Below are 22,521 nucleotides of genomic sequence, written 5' to 3'. Positions count from 1 at the left end.
CTGACATGCTTTTTACTTCGGCAAATTGTGTTTCTTAATTATTTTTTACCCTTTTATACTCTGCGCACTTCCACGCCATCTGCTTTATCGTCCACTGTTCTTCCCCTATTTGGTTTGATGATTGTCCTTCTTTGCTTTGCATTTTCTGGTTTCTACCAGTATGTACTCCTTCCTCACGTTCTTTGGTTCTTTGTCATTAGGAATCTGTTGTATAACCTACGCAAGGCCTTCATCAGTCATTCCGGGTTCGCCACTCCCATACGTAATCCCGCCCTGTCGCAACAACAACAATAACAGCTTATTCAACCGTTCTGAGGCAATTCTCCGGCTCAGATCTCAATTGGATGTTTTTCTCACAGTTACATCTTCACTTATTTCGAAAGTTCCTTTTATTTCGATAATGGGAACCCCCTGTTCAAAATCCCTGATTAGGGACACAATCTGAGTTATTTCCAAATATTAAGCAACGACTTCAAATGTATTTAAATAAAAACCAGAAATTCCGGTTTATTATTAATTATTATTATTATCAGTGATGTTCATAAATCATTTCATAACCGAAAGCGAATTTTATAGCCTGATAAAGTCTTTTTAACTAGAATAAACTTTTAACTAGAGTAAAAGATACGGTCAGATTTTAAAATGAATTTGCTGCGTATCCCTCGTATAACAAAATAAATAAATTGTCATAATAAGTTTAGATTATCACCGAGAACTTGTGTAAATAAATTTATTACATACATTTATTTGACAAAAGTAGTAGAATACTTATCTAGATAAAATAGCCTTGTACTAAATTAAATATAATGTTATAATACACCAAACCATGGCCATTAGAAAGGTGGGTCTAGAAAATTTGGAAGAAAAGGTTTTTTATATTAAAGAATGTGATCTAAATGAATGATAAGGTCCAATCCGTTTCAATGCATTGCAAAAACTAGTTCTACATGTAACTTACTTGCATAAATGTGCCATTTAATATTATTAGTGGTAGCATGCGAAAATTATATAATAAAACTTCGTATACTTTGGTATATTGTATAATTCGTATTAAAAATAATAAAAAAGTAAACAAATGTTTTACTGTTAAAACAGTGTTCAAGATTGGGTATAACAACAAGAACAAAACCCAATCACAACAAACAATATCTCTCAACATTTAGTGCTGTATTTTATAAATATTCAAAATCAATAAATGTATGGACATTGACATAGTCCCCATAGTTTAAAACAGTTCTTCGATAGGAGCACTCTTCAACCAACTGTCATGTATAAAGTTATATAATTCATCACTTACTGCAACCTAAAACATATGGAAATAAATATTAATTATTATATATTCTAATATATATTTATACATACATATATGAAAAGTCCAAGACCTAACCTATACAAATCACCTTTAGTTCAATTTTCAAAATTATTTTTTGAAGGAATTAATAGATAGTTGCTCAAAAACTATGCCTTATTAACATATAAAACTAACAGAATATATCAGGGATGTATATCATGGTATTAAAATATACATAAATATATTAAATTATAATAGAAATCTGTATACAAAATATTAATTTACAAAAAAAAAACTTCTGAAAGTATTTTATATGGTTTTAATGTAAAATACGTAAAATATTGACATATGACATAATTCTCATAAATATAAATGTTAGAATTAATTTGTGATTAATTATTCTTATAATATTATGATAATGGATTTGTCAAGTGTCAATAAATATTTACTAGGCACTAAATAAATGACAAAAAAATCTAAAAAGTGCATTTTTAAACTTTGTTTATATTTCGCAAAGGTCAGATTATGTGGCAATAGATTTTAGCGGAAAGTGATATCATCAGAGTAATCGAAAATTATGTGAAATATTGTTAAGAAGTCTCGACAGATACACAATTTTTTTTTTTAATATTTAGCTTGAAGATATAAAATACTGATTGCTCGCCATAGAAACTAAAACAAGTAATATACTCTCATACTAATGTTACATAAGATTATTAAAAGTTTCAGAGAAAGTACAACTTCTCTGCATTCCCTGTGATTTATTTGATTGGTATTGTGCATATTAGATTCTTGACTAAGTTTTCACTGTATACTATTGTGAACTATATTGCTTTCTTTTTCAAAATCCATTTTTATGCTGTTGAAACTATTATCCATCACCAATTATTATTATTTTCGATTTTTACACGGTATAATCATCGATCCACTTTTGACGTATCTTTTTATGCTTTCCGGATATCTTTTATATTCAACCTATAATACGAGGGTGGTTCAAATATAATCTAGACAAATGCTTTGACACGTTTATACACGCCGATCCCAGAACACCGTACACAAACCTTACCCGTGGACCTGGTTGTCTTCGCTTTCACTGGTTGCTCATCGACTACATTAATTTTTGATCGAAGTTCAACAGTTTAGCAACCCATCGCACCGTTATTTTGCGATATTGAAGGTGTTCGTGAACGATAGACTCTACACTACCAATACTGATGCCGAGTTCAGCCAAAATATCTTGAACATTCATCCTACGGTCCTCCAAAATGAGCTGTTCTACGCGGCGAATATTGTCCGGTGGGATGCTGATTCGCGATCGACGATCATGTAGCTCATTCTCAACGGTTTCGCGGTCATCCTTGAATGCTTTGGCCCATTTAAACACGGCAGCCCTACTCAGGCACTCACTACCGAACTGATTTCGCAAACGTAGAAAAAATTCCATCTTTTTAACGCCTTTCATCACTAAAAAACGAATGACAATAGGTTGCGCTACGACGGTCGGCACTTGACGTTCACTCATGGTCGTAGCATGCGCGTGAAACATGCGCTCCCGATGAAAACTATGCCACACTATTCGTTATGGACGCAGCTATCACATACTGAAGCCACAACCTTCAAAACATACATGCGCACCATGTACAGCGTTTGTCTCCATCATATTTGAACCACCCTCGTAAAAATGAAAGTGTTTCTTAACCAAGCATGTCCATTTGATTTCCAATATCCCTGCTTTTAAGATAAGCTCAGCTCAAACGCATAAACTATAATCGATATCTGATTCAGTCATAATTCCACTCAAATAATTTTAAAAAATACAATGAAGCAAATGAATTAATTGGCCAATCAGATGAAACTGAATATTTAAAGGACGTTATTCATCTCTTTCTGTGATATCTTAGACTTTTTGTAAACTATAATTTAAGATAAAAGAACATATTTACATTAACACAAATATCGTTAAACGGAGCTCCAAATATCAAAATATCAGAATCAGTCTAAATCAAAGAACATTCAAAACTGAGAACGTGTATTTAATCTGCACTGGCACATTTAATTACAATTTGAATTACTTTCTAGTTATAACTACTCCCTGGCAAAATTAAAAATATAAGTCATATATATAAGAAAAATATAAAAAATACTTTACCTTGTAAGGAGTTGGATTAAGATTCCTTTTAATATCAGATCGTAAAGACTTTAAAGAGTTGTTAACTTTTTCTTTAATTTCTTTCAATGTAGGTAACTTCTTGGTAAATTGTCCGTTTTCCCAGTATAAATTCAGGAGTTTTTCGACTTTTGCGGGCATCATATAAGCCCTTTTAGATTCCTCTAAAGGGTGACGACATAAAATCTTTTCATTTTCATTCGGTGGCTGTTCGGTAGATCTCAGCAATAAGTCTACCAAAGCATATCCGTTGTTGCTATACAATCGATAAGCTTCTTTGCTTCCTGCCATAGTTACTTTAAATGGATCTTGACTAAGTTTCATTCTGGGCTGATTGTTTAACTCAACCATTTTAAAGACACATCCAAGTGCCGGCTGCCTTTGGCAGGTGACCAAATGTCTACCTATTCCAAAGCAGTTAATTTTGTGTATTTGCTCGTTCAGGCTAATTATAGTATCTTCGTTGATACCATTAGACGCCATTATAATAAGATGTTCGAACCAAGCCAGTTTGTACTTTAGTTTTATTTTAGTAAAATAACTATTGGCAACCTTCGACACATAAGCTAAGTCACCACTGTTCAGTCTTATTCCAGCTGCACGATATCCAAGATCGTTTAAGGCAAGTATTAGTGGTAGCATGCGAAAATTATATAATAAAACTACGTATATTTTGGTATATTGTATAATTCGTATTAAAAATAATAAAAAAGTAAACAAATGTTTTACTGTTAAAACAGTGTTCAAGATTGGGTATAACAACAAGAACAAAACCCAATCACAACAAACAATATCTCTCAACATTTAGTGCTGTATTTTATAAATATTCAAAATCAATAAATGTATGGACATTGACATAGTCCCCATAGTTTAAAACAGTTCTTCGATAGGAGCACTCTTCAACCAACTGTCATGTATAAAGTTATATAATTCATCACTTACTGCAACCTAAAACATATGGAAATAAATATTAATTATTATATATTCTAATATATATTTATACATACATATATGAAAAGTCCAAGACCTAACCTATACAAATCACCTTTAGTTCAATTTTCAAAATTATTTTTTGAAGGAATTAATAGATAGTTGCTCAAAAACTATGCCTTATTAACATATAAAACTAACAGAATATATCAGGGATGTATATCATGGTATTAAAATATACATAAATATATTAAATTATAATAGAAATCTGTATACAAAATATTAATTTACAAAAAAAAAAACTTCTGAAAGTATTTTATATGGTTTTAATGTAAAATACGTAAAATATTGACATATGACATAATTCTCATAAATATAAATGTTAGAATTAATTTGTGATTAATTATTCTTATAATATTATGATAATGGATTTGTCAAGTGTCAATAAATATTTACTAGGCACTAAATAAATGACAAAAAAATCTAAAAAGTGCATTTTTAAACTTTGTTTATATTTCGCAAAGGTCAGATTATGTGGCAATAGATTTTAGCGGAAAGTGATATCATCAGAGTAATCGAAAATTATGTGAAATATTGTTAAGAAGTCTCGACAGATACACAATTTTTTTTTTTAATATTTAGCTTGAAGATATAAAATACTGATTGCTCGCCATAGAAACTAAAACAAGTAATATACTCTCATACTAATGTTACATAAGATTATTAAAAGTTTCAGAGAAAGTACAACTTCTCTGCATTCCCTGTGATTTATTTGATTGGTATTGTGCATATTAGATTCTTGACTAAGTTTTCACTGTATACTATTGTGAACTATATTGCTTTCTTTTTCAAAATCCATTTTTATGCTGTTGAAACTATTATCCATCACCAATTATTATTATTTTCGATTTTTACACGGTATAATCATCGATCCACTTTTGACGTATCTTTTTATGCTTTCCGGATATCTTTTATATTCAACCTATAATACGAGGGTGGTTCAAATATAATCTAGACAAATGCTTTGACACGTTTATACACGCCGATCCCAGAACACCGTACACAAACCTTACCCGTGGACCTGGTTGTCTTCGCTTTCACTGGTTGCTCATCGACTACATTAATTTTTGATCGAAGTTCAACAGTTTAGCAACCCATCGCACCGTTATTTTGCGATATTGAAGGTGTTCGTGAACGATAGACTCTACACTACCAATACTGATGCCGAGTTCAGCCAAAATATCTTGAACATTCATCCTACGGTCCTCCAAAATGAGCTGTTCTACGCGGCGAATATTGTCCGGTGGGATGCTGATTCGCGATCGACGATCATGTAGCTCATTCTCAACGGTTTCGCGGTCATCCTTGAATGCTTTGGCCCATTTAAACACGGCAGCCCTACTCAGGCACTCACTACCGAACTGATTTCGCAAACGTAGAAAAAATTCCATCTTTTTAACGCCTTTCATCACTAAAAAACGAATGACAATAGGTTGCGCTACGACGGTCGGCACTTGACGTTCACTCATGGTCGTAGCATGCGCGTGAAACATGCGCTCCCGATGAAAACTATGCCACACTATTCGTTATGGACGCAGCTATCACATACTGAAGCCACAACCTTCAAAACATACATGCGCACCATGTACAGCGTTTGTCTCCATCATATTTGAACCACCCTCGTAAAAATGAAAGTGTTTCTTAACCAAGCATGTCCATTTGATTTCCAATATCCCTGCTTTTAAGATAAGCTCAGCTCAAACGCATAAACTATAATCGATATCTGATTCAGTCATAATTCCACTCAAATAATTTTAAAAAATACAATGAAGCAAATGAATTAATTGGCCAATCAGATGAAACTGAATATTTAAAGGACGTTATTCATCTCTTTCTGTGATATCTTAGACTTTTTGTAAACTATAATTTAAGATAAAAGAACATATTTACATTAACACAAATATCGTTAAACGGAGCTCCAAATATCAAAATATCAGAATCAGTCTAAATCAAAGAACATTCAAAACTGAGAACGTGTATTTAATCTGCACTGGCACATTTAATTACAATTTGAATTACTTTCTAGTTATAACTACTCCCTGGCAAAATTAAAAATATAAGTCATATATATAAGAAAAATATAAAAAATACTTTACCTTGTAAGGAGTTGGATTAAGATTCCTTTTAATATCAGATCGTAAAGACTTTAAAGAGTTGTTAACTTTTTCTTTAATTTCTTTCAATGTAGGTAACTTCTTGGTAAATTGTCCGTTTTCCCAGTATAAATTCAGGAGTTTTTCGACTTTTGCGGGCATCATATAAGCCCTTTTAGATTCCTCTAAAGGGTGACGACATAAAATCTTTTCATTTTCATTCGGTGGCTGTTCGGTAGATCTCAGCAATAAGTCTACCAAAGCATATCCGTTGTTGCTATACAATCGATAAGCTTCTTTGCTTCCTGCCATAGTTACTTTAAATGGATCTTGACTAAGTTTCATTCTGGGCTGATTGTTTAACTCAACCATTTTAAAGACACATCCAAGTGCCGGCTGCCTTTGGCAGGTGACCAAATGTCTACCTATTCCAAAGCAGTTAATTTTGTGTATTTGCTCGTTCAGGCTAATTATAGTATCTTCGTTGATACCATTAGACGCCATTATAATAAGATGTTCGAACCAAGCCAGTTTGTACTTTAGTTTTATTTTAGTAAAATAACTATTGGCAACCTTCGACACATAAGCTAAGTCACCACTGTTCAGTCTTATTCCAGCTGCACGATATCCAAGATCGTTTAAGGCAAGTGCAACAGCACAAAAATTTACAAGACCTTTCCTAAAAATTTTAAATAAATGCTATTAACCTTACTCAAGTTACCGAACGTGAAGGAGTTTAAGAAACAAAAACTTTTAATTTACTTTAAAATTTTATTTTATGTTATAGAAAAAAAGAGGCGATATGTAGAGTGATGATACAAAATGACACTGAGAATTTTTATCTATTACAAAACAAACCTACACCTTATCCCGACTTCTATTTTTAGATGTCTATCTCGTTACATCATTACTTCTTAACACAAGTACTTGCACATGTGTGTAACGAGCAACAAATTAGATTTGTTTTGTTCGTAATTTAATTTTATGCATATGTCCAAAAATTATATGATTATTTTTGTATTGTTTGGGCTCGGCACCGACTTCAAAGTGATCACTAGTAATTAAAATATTCTAAAGAGATAAATAAGTTTAGGAATGTATTAAGCTAAATTGTCTCTATCTAGTAAAATATAAAATACGTGTAGCAGATAGGTTAAAGAAGGTTTTTGTTTATTTTAATTTAGTTACTACAACGATTATTATGTAGATTTTTTATTTTAAAACGTTTTTCCTTTATGTTAAAAATCTAAGTTTGATCATTTTTTTTACTTTTTAGTAAGTTCTTTATTTATTTGTCGAAGACGGTTCAATTCTTTTGATTAAAAATAGTTAGATAGTGTTAGATATTTACTCAATAAATTACGCAGTTAGTATTATTAAGTATTACAATGGGTAGGCCAAGTAAAGGTGCAGCCCGTATGAGGAAAAAGTAGGAATAAAGAAACAAAGACTGAAAATAATGAACGCTTCAGACCCCGGGGTCCTCTACCTAGTCTAGGTGGTTTGACAAATATTCTAACCAAAATAGAACAACAAATAGTTGTTGCCCCATCGGTGATCGCACCCGCGACCTCCGCTTGTTTGCTAAATAATCTAACCTTTACACCACAGAAGCAGTTACTTTTGATTTTATTTTCCCGAAGTTCGCCATCAGATCCTGAGTTGGTTCCACCTCGGTTGTGCACTCTTTCGAATATAAAAAAAATTTGAAGATCGGTCCATAATTGACGAACAATCCGTATATATATATATATATATATATATATATATATATATATATATATATATATATATATATAGATATATATATATATATATATATATATATATATATATATAGATATATATATATATATATATATATATATATATATATATAAATATATATATACTTAGGCCCATTTGGACCTATGGTATTGAACTGTGGGGTATAACATAGGTCTAACATAGCTATCCTCCAGAGATTCCGGTATAAAGTATTGCGAGTCATCGTCGATGTCCCATATTACGTCTCCAACAAACTGATTTTGCGCGATATCCCTTTAGAACCCATAACGAGTGTGATTTGAAGTGTTAGTGCGAAGTACTCTAAAAGACTATTAGTGCACCCCAATGAACTAGCCAAAAAGTCAAATGTGTGCGATGACAGTGTAGGGCATAGGCTCAAACGCAAATTACCATACGAACTACTTAATAGATACATAGAGTGAGATTCAATAATATCTAGAATAAGTTATAATAATCTTTAGAATAAGTTAGGATAGACTTTAAAATAAGTTAGAATAGTCTCTAGAATAAGATTTAGATTGTAAGTTCTATAGCAGATCACTTACTGAAGCGATCTTCTACATGTTAGGGTAGTTATATTATATAACGGAAATCATATAATAATATTAATATTAATAATTACCCACGGGCAGATTGTTGAAGTTCTAAGACATTAATAAAAAAATTATTTTCCGAATAACTATTTTTGATTATGATAATTTCAATTAATTATTAAACCATTCAAGTCAATTTAACTTCAAGTTCTTTTGGTTTTCATTCAAGCTCTTAAATTTTAGCTAAAGTTTAACTAACCTCATTCTACACCGAGTTACTCTACATCAATTAATATGTAAACTAAAACAATTAAAGAGAAAATTACAATTGTTTTATAGTTTTGATTATTACAATTGATAATCTAACACTCTTCTCCCTATCCAATCATATTTAAATATTTACTCCTATAATATAAAGGTCGTTTAGCCTTGAATAGTGTGTGTAACAATAACTTTTATATAACGATGGGAAAATAATTTCAGAAAAACACTGTCGTGTTATTTAAACCATAAATTATTAAACTTATCAAATAGAAATAAATTGGCAAATAATATTTTAAAAAACATCATATAAAATCATTTTTTATGATTTTAATGTTTATTGTCTTTATTGTTTTAATATTTTAGCACTTTATATCGTTTATTTACATTATTCTCATTTATTTAACTTAACGCTAATAACAATGATTATTGTCTCAAAATAAGAAACCGTATTATAATTGTTTCTAAAATATTTAAAATTAACTTTAAAGCATACCAGGTGTACCGGAAACTCACTACCGGTTCTTTTTCGGTAAAAAAAAATAATTTTCAAAAAAATGGAAAAATTATATAAGTATGAAATAATTGTGGTTTACTATAAATGATTCTTAAATTTTGATTGTGAATCTTCAGATTGTGCCTAGACTTTCAAGAAGTTCATGTTTTGTAATAGACATCCTTAATGCGACTATATAATATCATAATAGGGGGTTGGTATACGGGATATTAAATAATTTAAGATGCTTAATAAATATATGATGGAATTAATTAATTATAAATAAAATACCTTTCGATGTCTTCAATATGAACTAAAGTCATAAATCCATCAGGAAATGTCACAGCTTGCAAGACAAGATTTCCCAATTCATCATCCATTTCATTTTGATTAGAGTTTTCCTTAAATAAAATTAACAATTGTTGTTTCCATTTCAATGTCAATTCCAAAAGACAACGTGGTTTTCCACCTTGCTTCGGTGACAAATGAGTATTTCTAGTATTGGCCGAGGAACCATTAAGGGAGACCAAATAATCAGGAGCATTAATTTTCTGAACGGGTATTCCAAACAGTTTACCTGCCAAGACATTGCTGGTTGCATCTATACCACCTGAAAATTAAGTAAGAGGGTATTTTACACATTCTTAATTCGTTAGTCTCAATGAAATGTGAAAGCGTAGGGAAAAAATAACAGAAAAAATGTATAAACGATTTAAAGGAAACCTGCTTTTTTACAAATTATTAGAAAAAAGTGATATTTAGTAATTCTATTGGTAACATGTTGTAACCTATAGGAAATTTTACTATTTCTGGTCAAGTGGTCAAACACAAATGAATAATTAATGGAAGCAGTTAATTAGAATAGTAAGTCAGGGTCTCACGAATTAGCTAAACAAAACTGTTACGTTGGAAATTCCGTAACCAATAGAGAGAGTTTTAACTCACGATGTAATCGAAATAACGTACAATATTAAAAAAATAGTTTAAAAAACATAAGCCACATGGATTTTCGTAGACCTGAAATAATTTAAACAGTATTATTATAGCTAATTGTTTTTTTAAAATTTATTTACGCCATTCATTAGTGTTAAATAGTTCAAGAATATGCTTGATTTTGCATAACTATCGCTCGACTACGGCACGATTATTTTCATTATGCTGCAGTTTACGCCTACTTTAATTCAAATGAATTCAACTTATACCAAAAGGTCGGTATAGGTCGGTAGAACATATAAAAAAATTAACTGACATTAAAACAATTCCTTAAAAGTGATTAACATTTTAGACACAAATCTACGGAAATGATTCACTATAATAAACTGACATGTTTAAATAGCTGAAATGAAAATATCAAAAGAATATACCCTGCCCGTGATATTGAAATGTTTGTATCGTTTGTGGAATATTCGATGGCTACTAGACTGAAATATGTAGTAAAATGATTTTACGAAACAATACTTGAAGGCCAAATTTCAAGACAACAGGTAAAAGAATAACAAATCGATCATTTAGAAAGTAGTAGTTGACTATTACGAAATAGTGAACATGATTTCTTGCATACTAGGCGTATTATTCGAGCCCATATATATTTAGCAGAACTAGTTTTGTTAAAGTACACAACGTATGTATCAAATGCATTTTTACAATAAAATATCACAGAGTATGAAATGAAAATAAGAATGTAAAATAAAAAGTATATAAATTTACATTTGCTGTTAGTGTAGAATTAATGTTTTAAAATAAATTAATATGTACTAATATATTTCCCCTTACTACTATATAATATATTATCTATAATATAATCTATAATTATTTGAGCTATCTCAATTTTACGTAGTGGCTATTTCTGGAGAATCACAATCGGTATTCAACAAACTTCAGTCGTTTCCGCCTGTTTTTACGACGTTGACATTTACAAGCAATCGAGTCGCAGACTCCAACGTACTGCAACAGCCATTTTGAATTTGACCCTGGCAATGATAGGATCTTTTTTTATAAAGTTAAGAATTTTGTTGTTTATAATTTATTTGCTCTCCTACTATTCATATTTTATTTATAAATGGTAGGCAGTAATGTATAAATCATCTATTTGTGAGTATTGTCAAAAAAGCTATTATAGCACTTTTAATCTGAACAGACAGATGATAACAGGTCAATTGAAAAATCCCCGGCCTGACACATAGATGGTGCTATTAGAATTAAATCCATTTTAGTTAGCCCTAACCCTCAAAAGATGCGTGCATAAATTTGACAGCTGTAGAATTATTAGTTTGTGAATTATAGCATTTTGAGTGAGGCAACTTTTGTTATTGTGAAAAAAATGGATAAAAAGGAATTTCGCTTGTTGATAAAATATTGCTTTTTGAAGGGAAAAATACAATTGAAGCAAAAACTTGGCTTGATGCCGAGTTTCCGGACACTGCCCCAGAAAAATCAACCATCAAGGATTGGTATGCTAAGTTTAGACGTGGTGAAATGAGCAAACAAGACGGTGAACGCAGTGGACGCCCAAGAGAGGTTGTTACAGACGAATACATTTAAAAAATCCTCAAAATGATTTTTAATAACCCTGAATTGAAATTGAATGAAATAGCAGATACTTTAAAGATATTAACTGAACATGTACATCATATCATTTACGAATAATTGGGTATGAGAAAGCTCTATGCGAAGTGGGTGCTGCGTGAGCTCACTTTTGACCAAAAAGAACGACGAGTTAATGATTCGGAGCAGTGTTTGAAGATGATCAAAAAAAAAGTGCTGTTTCACCAAGACAAAGCACCGTGTCACATGTCAGTGAAAACAGACTGAAAACAGTAAAACACATGTTTTTGTGAAAATTAGTTTTTTTTATTTAACATAATTCCCTTCAAGGCTGATTATAGCGACCCTCCAACTTTTCGATACCCTTTTTGTAGTACGATTTGTTCTTTGCTTCAAAATAGGCCCCAGTTTCGGCGCTCACCTCTTTATTCGACAAACATTTCTTTCCAGCGAGCATTCTTTTGAGATCTGAGAACAGAAAATAGTCACTGGGGGCCATATCTGGAGAATACGGTGGATAAGGAGGCAATTAGAAGCGTAGTTCATGGATTTTTGCCATCGTTTTCACTGACTTATGACACGGTGCATTGTCTTGGTGACGCAGAACTTCCTTTTTCTTTAAATGCAACTTCGGCCTTCAAACGGTCCAATAAAGCTATGTTATAGTCGCTGTTGATGGTCCTTCCTTTTTCAAGGAAGTCAATGAAAATTATTCCATGCGCATCCCAAAATATGCCAAAATGCCAGCCGACTGTTGCGTTTTCCCACACTTTGGAGCGGGTTCATCCTATGCAGTCTACTCAGATGACTCTCGATTGAACTTCGGAGTGAAATGATGGAGCCATATTCCATCCATTATCACATATCGACGCAAGAACTCGGGTTTATTACGCTCGCTATCAACTCGTCGTTGTTTTTGTTCAAAAGTGAGCTCGCGCGGCACCCACTTTGCACATAGCTTTCTCATACCCAAATATTCGTGAATGATATGATGTACACGTTCAGTTGATATCTTTAGGGTGTTTGCTACTTCATCAAAATTAATTTTCGTCGGTAACAACTTCTTTTGGGCGTCCACTGCGTTCACCGTTTTCGATGCTCATTTCACCACATCTAAACTTAGCATACCAATCCTTAATGGTTGATTTTCCTGGGGCAGTGTCCGGAAACTCGGTATCAAGCCTAGTTTTTGCTTCAACTGTATTTTTTCCTTTCCAAAAACAATATTATATCAATATGCGAAATTCCTTGCTTCACTCAAAATGCTATAATTCACAAACTAATCATCCGACAGCTCTCAAATTTATACACGCATCTTTTGAGGGTTAGGTCTAACTAAAAAACATATGTATTTAATTCTAGTAGCGCCATCTATGTGTCAGACAGGGGACTTTTCAATTGACTTTGTTAGATATTCATTGAAATATACGCCTCGTTATCAAACAATATATTTACGCTCCTGGATCAACTTTGAGGGTCAAAATGTCTGACGCGAAATAAGTGCAACACATACGCCGCTACAGATTGCCAACGGCAACCTACTCCTATTGGAAAACCTTATCACGTATAGTTTAAGAGGATACTTTCTACACGTTTTCTATGTAATAAAAATAAGATTGCAACTTTAATTATTTTCTTTAGATTAGATAGATTGATAGATTTCTTCTATTTACAATAAATCTAATTAAACTTATAAAACCAGCAATAAGTTAATTAAACTTAAAGCCGAATTTATTTTCAGAATAAGTTGTTATATTCGGAATATCGCTAAAACATGAACATCATTTTCTATATATAAATCAATATGTAACAAAAAAGTTAAGTTTGGAAAGAAAATAACAACTCTTTTGTTGTTTTTATATAAATTTAGTTTGACGAATTTGTACCAGGCATTTAAGCTGCATAGGAAACCGGAATAAATTAGTTAAAAGCCACGAAATTACAACTGTTCGGTGATTTTATTAAGGTTTAAAATTAGTATTTAAGAAAATTGGTGCCTGGTACCATTTTCCTTACACATTAACGGCTCTGCTTTTTCCGGCGTTTCTTCCGAATATTACGAGTTTCACAAATGTGAAATATCAGCCCTCCAACAATTTTATTAACCCAGTTTTATCCTAGTGTTACACCAATTTTTTTTAAAACCTTTAAATATATTTTATATATTAATATTTATTAATTAAGCTTTTTTTCAATTTTTTATATGTTAATGTCGACATGATAATTAACACTTTATGCATTTATAATTATTGATATTTGCAGGTAAATTAAATTATATATAGTCCTTCGTATAAAACAGCCAATACACATAATCTATAACATGGAGTATACAGCCAAATGCAATTTGTAAAAATGTAAAATTCTTTTTAAACTTGGAGTTTATTTTTAATTCTCATTTTACATTAGCTAAAAAGAGACAGTGTTGGTTACTCGTGGACATCAACGATAATAATTAGAAATTATAAATAGGCAAAGGTTGTAAACCAAAATTCTATGTTAATGCAGCAACATTGCGGCTTACTGACGTCATATATGTATTGATAACGTACATTGGCTGTTTTGTTCGATAAACTATAGTTAAATATATTAATATCATGAATTTATTCTACGATTATTTAAGCGTTATTTTAAAATAGGTACATTATTAAATACATATGAGGTATACATAAAAAAATTGATAAATTGGTATAATATATTGGTCGAGAATTGGCATCATTCGTTATTAAGGTGATTTTGTCCCAAAATCAGTTTTACCCCATTAAAAGTTTTCAGAAGGATCTCAAAAGACAAGACCCGATCATCATCATCGACTTCCCAGTCAAACTCCAATTCTTGTCGAGTTACTAAGATATGTGTGGCCTAGCATTATTGTTATGGAAGACAATGGCTTCGTCCACCAAATCGTTCTATATAGAATTCATGTGGAACCCAAGTATCGAGTAAATAGTTTAAATCTATTTTGTGGTCACATTTTTAATAATTTCATGAACATTTTAGCGATTTACCGGTCAGGCCGAAATACGAGTATAGTAAGGGCGTTCACTTGGGCCACTATCACCATAAACTACACAATTTTCAATTAATCTGCAAAATGTTTTCCTTTCTTAGGAGCAAAAATCCAAATTATAACAAAAATTACTCTAGAATGACTTCTGGAATCTTCATTTTCAAAGAATAACAATTTGTGACTAAATAAATGAATGACGATACCTGTGTCTAATATATTCATTCATCTCATATATATCACTAAATAATTATTACCAGAAATATGCGACTGTTAAGAAAAGCCAGAATTACTTTTCCCTCATATTTTATGGAAATAAAATTATTTCCTCAAGAAAATGTACGATCTTCGACTACATTCATTATTGCTATTGAAATACTCACCCGTCTCAATAGTGAGTATATGTGTTATATAATAAAAACGAATAATAAATCTTAATTTCAATTTTAAAGAAACTTCAGATGACATTCTAATAATATCAAAGGAATATTGTGCTATTTTGTGAAATTGGTTTTTTTTTCATTGTAATATCAATTGTTGATGAATTATTACGCACTGTTACACACTGAAATTAAAACTACAATCGATCGTGCATTAAAGGTAAAATAAGTAGAGAACAAATAAAAACATAAAAGTCGGTTAAAAAGATTTAAATTATATTGACTTGTTTATTGACTACTAATGGTTTATTAGTCGGCAGGGTATGTCTAATTTTATAAATATCAATTTAGAAAGTAACGTTGATTCATAATTAAAATAATTATACCAAAGAATTTGGTTAGACATGTTTATCGAATGAAAAGTGAACGAGTTCCTTACAGACTTCTGTGGCGAACTTGACCTTTTGCAAGGGAGATACAACGAACTAGAAGTAGACACTCTCTCTAAGCGCCGTCTATGGATTGATGATGATAATGATAAAAAAAATTGAAAAACACATATCAAATTTATTATATATAAATATAATTTATATATATATATATATATATATATATATATATATATATATATATATATATATATATATATATATATATATATATATATATAATATATGAACAAATTACTATCAATATTATCGTCATATTTTAGAGGGTTTCTATTCAATAATGAGCCATACGAAGCTGAGGATAGTCTTAAGCAACATATTATATATATTACATAATCCAAGATCTGAAAACTTTAGTATAGAAAAACGTATTGCTTTAATTCAACCTAGCCAAAATAACCGTTTCAAACATTCAAAGTTAATATGTAATATATTGAACTGAATATATATTGAATTGTTAATATATAGGACTTTCGATTGAACTAAACCATGGTAACGTACAAACGTAACGATACTGTAAAATACGGCTGAAATTGTACCAAAAGAAATATATGACAAAGAATGTGATGTTGAGGCAACGAATGAATACTAATACTTATACAACAAATGTGATGACTGTAATCTCTAATGAACTCTATCTACCTTAGATATTTCATTTAAAATTGCAATAGTTACAGTATTTGAGAGTCTAGAGAGAGTTATTTATTCTACTAAACAAAAATGTTAAATAATGTTACCTATATAAGAATATTTGGAAGCTGATAATCCACCATCTGGTCCCTGTGCTTTGCATAGACCGCATTCTATAAGACTAACATTTCCTGACACTATACGAAATCTAGCTGCGTTAGTGGCTACTAAACTAGAAGTGTATATTAAATGATCAACATTTATATTCAATTTCTTAAATTATTATGAAACATAAACATATTTCAAATTAATATAATATGTTGAATGGTATATACCTGGCAAAATTTACTAAATTTAAAAATGTAGTTTCCATTAGTTGAACTACTATAAGAGGCCCTTCAACCCTCATTAGTGGCAATCTATAAATAATAAAAAACTGTAAATTAAAAAAACGTAAAAAATGTAAAGATATTAACATATTTATTTTAATAGCATTTCTATTCTTAATATATTTTTAAGATTAAAAACAAATTGAAAATACCTTGGAAATACAACTGATCCCTCTGCTATAGCATACAGTCTCACATCATGTCCTGTAAGGCTGCTTAAATAATTAAAAAATGATTCTTCTATAGAATCAGGTAAAATTTGCTTCAAGTACTCAAGATCTATAAATTACTTTAGGTAAAATATTAGCAGATTAACCAACAAGTATCAGTCACTTACCTGTTTTAGAAAAACGAAACTTCTTTAAAAATTTGAGACATTCTTCCAATCCTGCAAATATAGTAAATTCACCGCCAAAAGGATTTTTCCGAAAAAATAAATCAAAAACCGAATAATCTTTCGTTTTTCCAGATTTCCAATATGCATATGCCATAGTTATTTGATATAAATCTAGAAAAATTAAATGAATTTAATTAAGCAAAACCTAAATGAAGTAAAAATGAATATGATAATAAATGTATCTTAGTTCAAATTAAAAAAAATACCCAATCTAATTTTAGCTATTTGTAAATGTCTGCTAAAAACGATATGAAAGGAGATAATGCAGTATAATAATCAAACAAGATCAAATAATTTTTTAATACGAAAAGTATTTTAGGCCAAATACTGCAATAAAAGAAATTGTTTACAACTTTAAAATTATCAACTGTTTCATATTTTTTGGTAATGTTTTTAAGTATTTGCATGTACTTTGATCAGCGAAATATTTTCTATATATTAATCGGCTTTGCGAAAACTTTGCCTCCCTTTTTGAGGAAAAGGGGGGCACCTGGAAGCGTAAATTCTGGCACGATTAAAATTTAGATCGAGGAAGAATTTTTAGGTCTAAAATTTTTGAATCAAGCTATTAATTATTAAGTTATTAATTTAAAATATCAAAGTGATTTATTTTTAAGCAGTGTTATTTTTGGTTATTCCCGTATTCTTGGAACTATTAAAGAGTTGTGGCAAGTTAGCATAAAAAGCGATTAAGAATACTATGATTAAGTAAAATTAAATTTTACATTTTTTATGAAGAGAACAATTTGTTCGCTTTGTCGGATTGTACATACAGCTGCAGCATGTGTTTAACCTAATAAATATATTAACCATAGATATAACATGGAAGAATAGAAGTACATGAATTCGACAGTAGATAGAACATTCTAGATGAAAAGGTAGCGCCATTTTTTTACCCATTAAAAAGTTATTGCTCTTTGAAAGTAGAGATTTCATAAGGTGAGTGCTCAAGTGAGCGCCGTCAGGTTTGGCTATTTGTTTAGCCGTTCCGTAAACTTCGAAGTTATATATGAACTTCGTCCAGGCCGACCAATTGCTGAAAAACGTCGAAATTCTTAAACACATCTAAATAAACCAACATGTTTCATCTCGCGATATTGCTGCAGACTATAAAACAAGTTTGACCCATTTACTGGACTGGATACCCAAAAGAAGCTCAATAAAACGCTGCTGAAATGAAATGAAATCGAGATTTTCGACCATATAATAACAGGCGATGAATATTAGAACAGCCACAACAATAATGTGTCTTCCATCACAACAACTCAAGACCTCATTCATGTTTAATGAAAAAAATTCATGAAAAAAAGAGTCAGAGTCCTCAACCTACCATAAAAAAAATAAAATTACTATTTAGCCTTAAATATGAGATCGAATAAAGTATATATTTGATATTTAGAATGATCAAGAAACTCTGAACACACTGATTTATATATTCCCATAACAATAATTATGTTAGAACGAAGTTATATTTAAGTATAGTTATAAAGATGTATCTTTCATCATTATTATAACACAAAAAAATAGAATTTATAAATAAGATAGGCAGAGGAGTGCATAATATAAAACTATGCATTTTACTGATAACTCTATTTTGTTATTGCTCTATTATTATTATTGCACTAAAATGTGAAATGCATTTAGACTTATCTTAGATAAGGTCATCAAAGTTCTATAAAAATAGAATCTTAGTTATTTAAAATGTATTATGACTTGCTCTCTGTTTCTTCCCTATATGGCCTATTTATTTTTGAGCCCATTTAGCATATCTTATTTTCATATGTTTCATCTGATATAAACTTCTGAATACAGTACTATATAATGTTATTTATGATATTAAATTAATTTAGTGAAGGTATGAAATATTAAAATAATTTTACAAATTAATAACTACAACAAACTTAAATATTTATGTCTTTAATTTTAGTAGGGATTAGTATTAGAATAATTAATTAATTTAGTGATTACTTACAACATCAATTTAGAAGGCAGGAAGATCTGAAGTTATATTTAAGCTTAGTTATAAAGATGTATCTTTCATCATTATTATAACACAAAAAATAGAATTTATAAATAAGATAGACAGAGGAGTGCATAATATATAACTATGCACTTTACCGATAACTCTGTTTTGTTATTGCTCTGTTATTATTATTTTACTAAAATTTTTAATGCATTTAAACTTTAGACTATCTTAGATAAGGTCATGAAAGTTCTATCAAAATAGAATATTAGTTATTTAAAATTCATTATGACTTGCTCTCTGTTTCTTCTCTATATTGCCTATTTATTTTTGAGCCCATTTAGCATATCTTATTTTCATATGTTTCATTTGATATAAACTTGTGAACACACCGTTATATAATGTTATTTATGATATTAAATTAATTTAGAGAAGATATGAAACATAAAAATAATTTTACAAATTAATAACTAAATCAAACTTAAATATTTCTGTCTTTAGTTTTAGTAGGGATTAGTATTAGAGTAATTAATCAATTTAGTGATTAGTTACAACATCAATTTGGAAGGCAGGAAGATCTTAAGGATAAAGATATTAAATAAAAACTTGCTCAAAAAGATACTAAAATACTAGTTTCTGTCAATTTACAAATTAATAATAATTGCTTTTTAAACTGTTGTTGAAAGTTAATGACGGCAACCATTAATAATAATTAATAAAAATATTCCAAAACTAATAATTTAAATTCAATTTAATACAATCGATAACAATAATGGTTATAATGGTAATGAACATAATAGATTGATGATATTAAAAAAGTATGGTATACATAAAAGTAATTTCAATAACAGTTATTTCATAATAAATTTATATATTACATAAAGCACTAAATGTAATGTTATACACTTTTAAATAATGTTACAAGTTAAAGTAATATTATATGTCCATTGCATGATATTATACAATTGATATATAGTAAAACTCTCACTTTGATAACAAAGTATCATTGGTCTTTATATAGGAAAGGTTTCAAAACAAGACGTTCTTCGTCCTTTGTAAATGTTTATCAGGATTGTTGTAGATAAGATTAGGCGGAAATTGATTGTGATTTTCAATTTGAAGTTAATTTTAACTTATTGATTACCTGTTTTAGTATTCAGGACAGAAATTTTCACATACTAATTTATATTCAGATAGTATTGGAATTATATTGACTACATGGAGAGTAATTAGATCTCTGAATCATCGCCCAAATTCAGTAATTCAATAATACTCTTGGATTCAACTCGGCTTGGTCATAGATTTATGCTTACAGCCACATCACAATAGTCCTGTTATTGGTCCATTTTTAATATCGAAAATCAAGACTTCCTTGTTGCTTTAATATTTATTAACACAATGTTTCCTCAGAATTGTCGGTCTAACAATTGTATTATAATAATGTTCTCTTAATAATGTAAAAATAACTAACAATATTTTATATAAATAGTTTAGGCTATTCAATTATTCATTATGATTTATTTTGAAAGAATATATCAAAACTAGAAGAACTGAACTAAAGTCATTTAAGATATTTATTTTCAATTTATAAGATATTTATTTATTTGACTATATGTAATATCATAAATACTGAAGCTCTCATTTTGAACAGAAAGAGGGACATTGCAGAAATCCAAAAGAAAGAAAGAAAAATTATTTAAAAATTTAGGCCCAAAACACACTGAACAAGGAACAGAGGCTAACGGCAAATAAGGAAGTGGAAAACAATATATATTCGAATTTAAAAAAACGCAGGCTAAAGTTTTATGGACATATTAAAAGAATGGAAGGTAGGTGGAATTCTATGCAGCTCGCAGTAAGGCAAAGGTTGAAACAATGAAATGGATCGCTGCAGTTAAAGAGGATCTGAAAGGAGCACAACACAATAAATTGAAATTGAAAATAACACAACAAGAAATACGAGCTAGAACTAGATTAAAATTATTTTATATCAACAGTTTTAAAAATATTTATATCATAGAATTATTAAATATATTAAATCTAGATACTTTAAAATTTAGTGTAAAATGAAATACTAAATCTATAATACTGAAATAAGTGTTTATATAAAATATAATAAAAAATCACTATTAATACAATCAGTGTGTATAAAATTTTAGTACATTAGTAATGTAATTCTATAATAAAGAATATATAACAACGTTCAAATTTCTAATATTGTTTATTATTAATAAATGTATATTAATATTGTAAATGTGTATTAATAAAAGTAATAAATATTACTTAAAATGCATTTTAATTTTCCTTAATAAGTACTAAATAATTAATTATAGCTATTGTATTTAATTTAATATTTAGCAATACTGGTAAGAAATGTTAAAAATAATAAACAGGCAGAAGTTTAAGAAATATAACTAACCTGTTAATAAAGGTTGAATAATACTATCATTTTCGGATAATTCTTCATTAGTGCCGTTGCTGTTGATATTCATTTTTTTTTAAATCTGTTTATTAAGTTCCGTAAAATCCCAACTTTTTGAATATCATTTGTAATCTTGGCGTCGCTACTATCACGCACTCTGTGTGGCCATCTGTAGACTGATCATAAAATAAAACCGAAAACAGTTTAGCAGGAATGACGGAATAATCGATTTATATAACGCTAAGGTCATTGAAGGGCGCCGATATCACAAATTTAATGTTTCAACGGCATAATACGGTAGTTTATGTTGATTGTTTAACTACTAGAGATACAACTATTCGCTTTTAAATAAAAGACACTTATTTTTATACACCATTGTATGCAGGTTTTAATGGATATAGTGCTTATAATAATACCAGAGTTATATTCCAACCTCTAGGCCCGTCTTTTTAATATTTAGTTGTAAACATTGTAAGTTAAGTAGGAATAAACATAAACTACTTAATAAATTAGACAAATTAGTAACTTATGTATGGTATACAAAAAGCTATGTGCGAATGCAATTTATCTAATAACTAGGACTATATTATTACATTATATTATGGTCTTTAAGAATTTTAATTTGTTTATACTTTATATATAAATTTGGTTTTAAATTTTGTCGCCAAATATTTCTGTTCTTGATGTTGTTAATTTTAGATTGTTAAGTTTAGTTTGTATAATT

At 29.7% G+C, this 22,521-nt stretch overlaps 2 protein-coding genes across 4 annotated transcripts; both read right to left on the bottom strand.

Moving 5' to 3' along the window:
- Positions 1–1,026: 1,026 nt before the first annotated feature.
- LOC143196998 (nicotinate phosphoribosyltransferase-like) lies at positions 1,027–4,080 on the bottom strand. Its single transcript, XM_076405019.1, has 2 exons — positions 3,441–4,080; positions 1,027–1,303 (listed from the first exon to the last, which is right to left on the bottom strand). Exons 1-2 carry the CDS (start codon positions 3,939–3,941, stop codon positions 1,226–1,228), a joined length of 579 nt encoding a protein of 192 aa, XP_076261134.1. The 5' UTR covers positions 3,942–4,080; the 3' UTR covers positions 1,027–1,225.
- Positions 4,081–4,129: 49 nt separating this feature from the next.
- LOC143196990 (nicotinate phosphoribosyltransferase) lies at positions 4,130–21,990 on the bottom strand. Of its 3 annotated transcripts, XM_076405004.1 has the most exons (9): positions 21,795–21,909; positions 19,385–19,410; positions 17,353–17,523; positions 17,168–17,294; positions 16,962–17,045; positions 16,734–16,858; positions 9,911–10,229; positions 6,545–7,220; positions 4,130–4,406 (listed from the first exon to the last, which is right to left on the bottom strand). In XM_076405004.1, exons 3-9 carry the CDS (start codon positions 17,504–17,506, stop codon positions 4,329–4,331), a joined length of 1,563 nt encoding a protein of 520 aa, XP_076261119.1. In that variant the 5' UTR covers positions 17,507–17,523; positions 19,385–19,410; positions 21,795–21,909; the 3' UTR covers positions 4,130–4,328. The 3 variants fall into 3 exon arrangements, with proteins under 3 accessions (XP_076261119.1, XP_076261117.1, XP_076261118.1); XM_076405002.1 differs by lacking the exon at positions 19,385–19,410 and having other exon boundaries at positions 21,795–21,988; XM_076405003.1 differs by lacking the exons at positions 4,130–4,406; positions 19,385–19,410 and adding an exon at positions 4,466–6,364 and having other exon boundaries at positions 6,493–7,220; positions 21,795–21,990.
- Between the last annotated feature and the right edge of the window lie 531 nt (positions 21,991–22,521).

Source organism: Rhynchophorus ferrugineus, unplaced genomic scaffold, assembly GCF_030347505.1.
Source record: "Rhynchophorus ferrugineus isolate W39M unplaced genomic scaffold, kcgeb_rfMv2 rfM5, whole genome shotgun sequence".
In the NCBI taxonomy this organism is placed as follows: domain Eukaryota; kingdom Metazoa; phylum Arthropoda; class Insecta; order Coleoptera; family Curculionidae; genus Rhynchophorus; species Rhynchophorus ferrugineus.
Note: the sequence above shows the minus strand (reverse complement) of the source record. Positions and strands in the feature narration are given on the sequence as shown.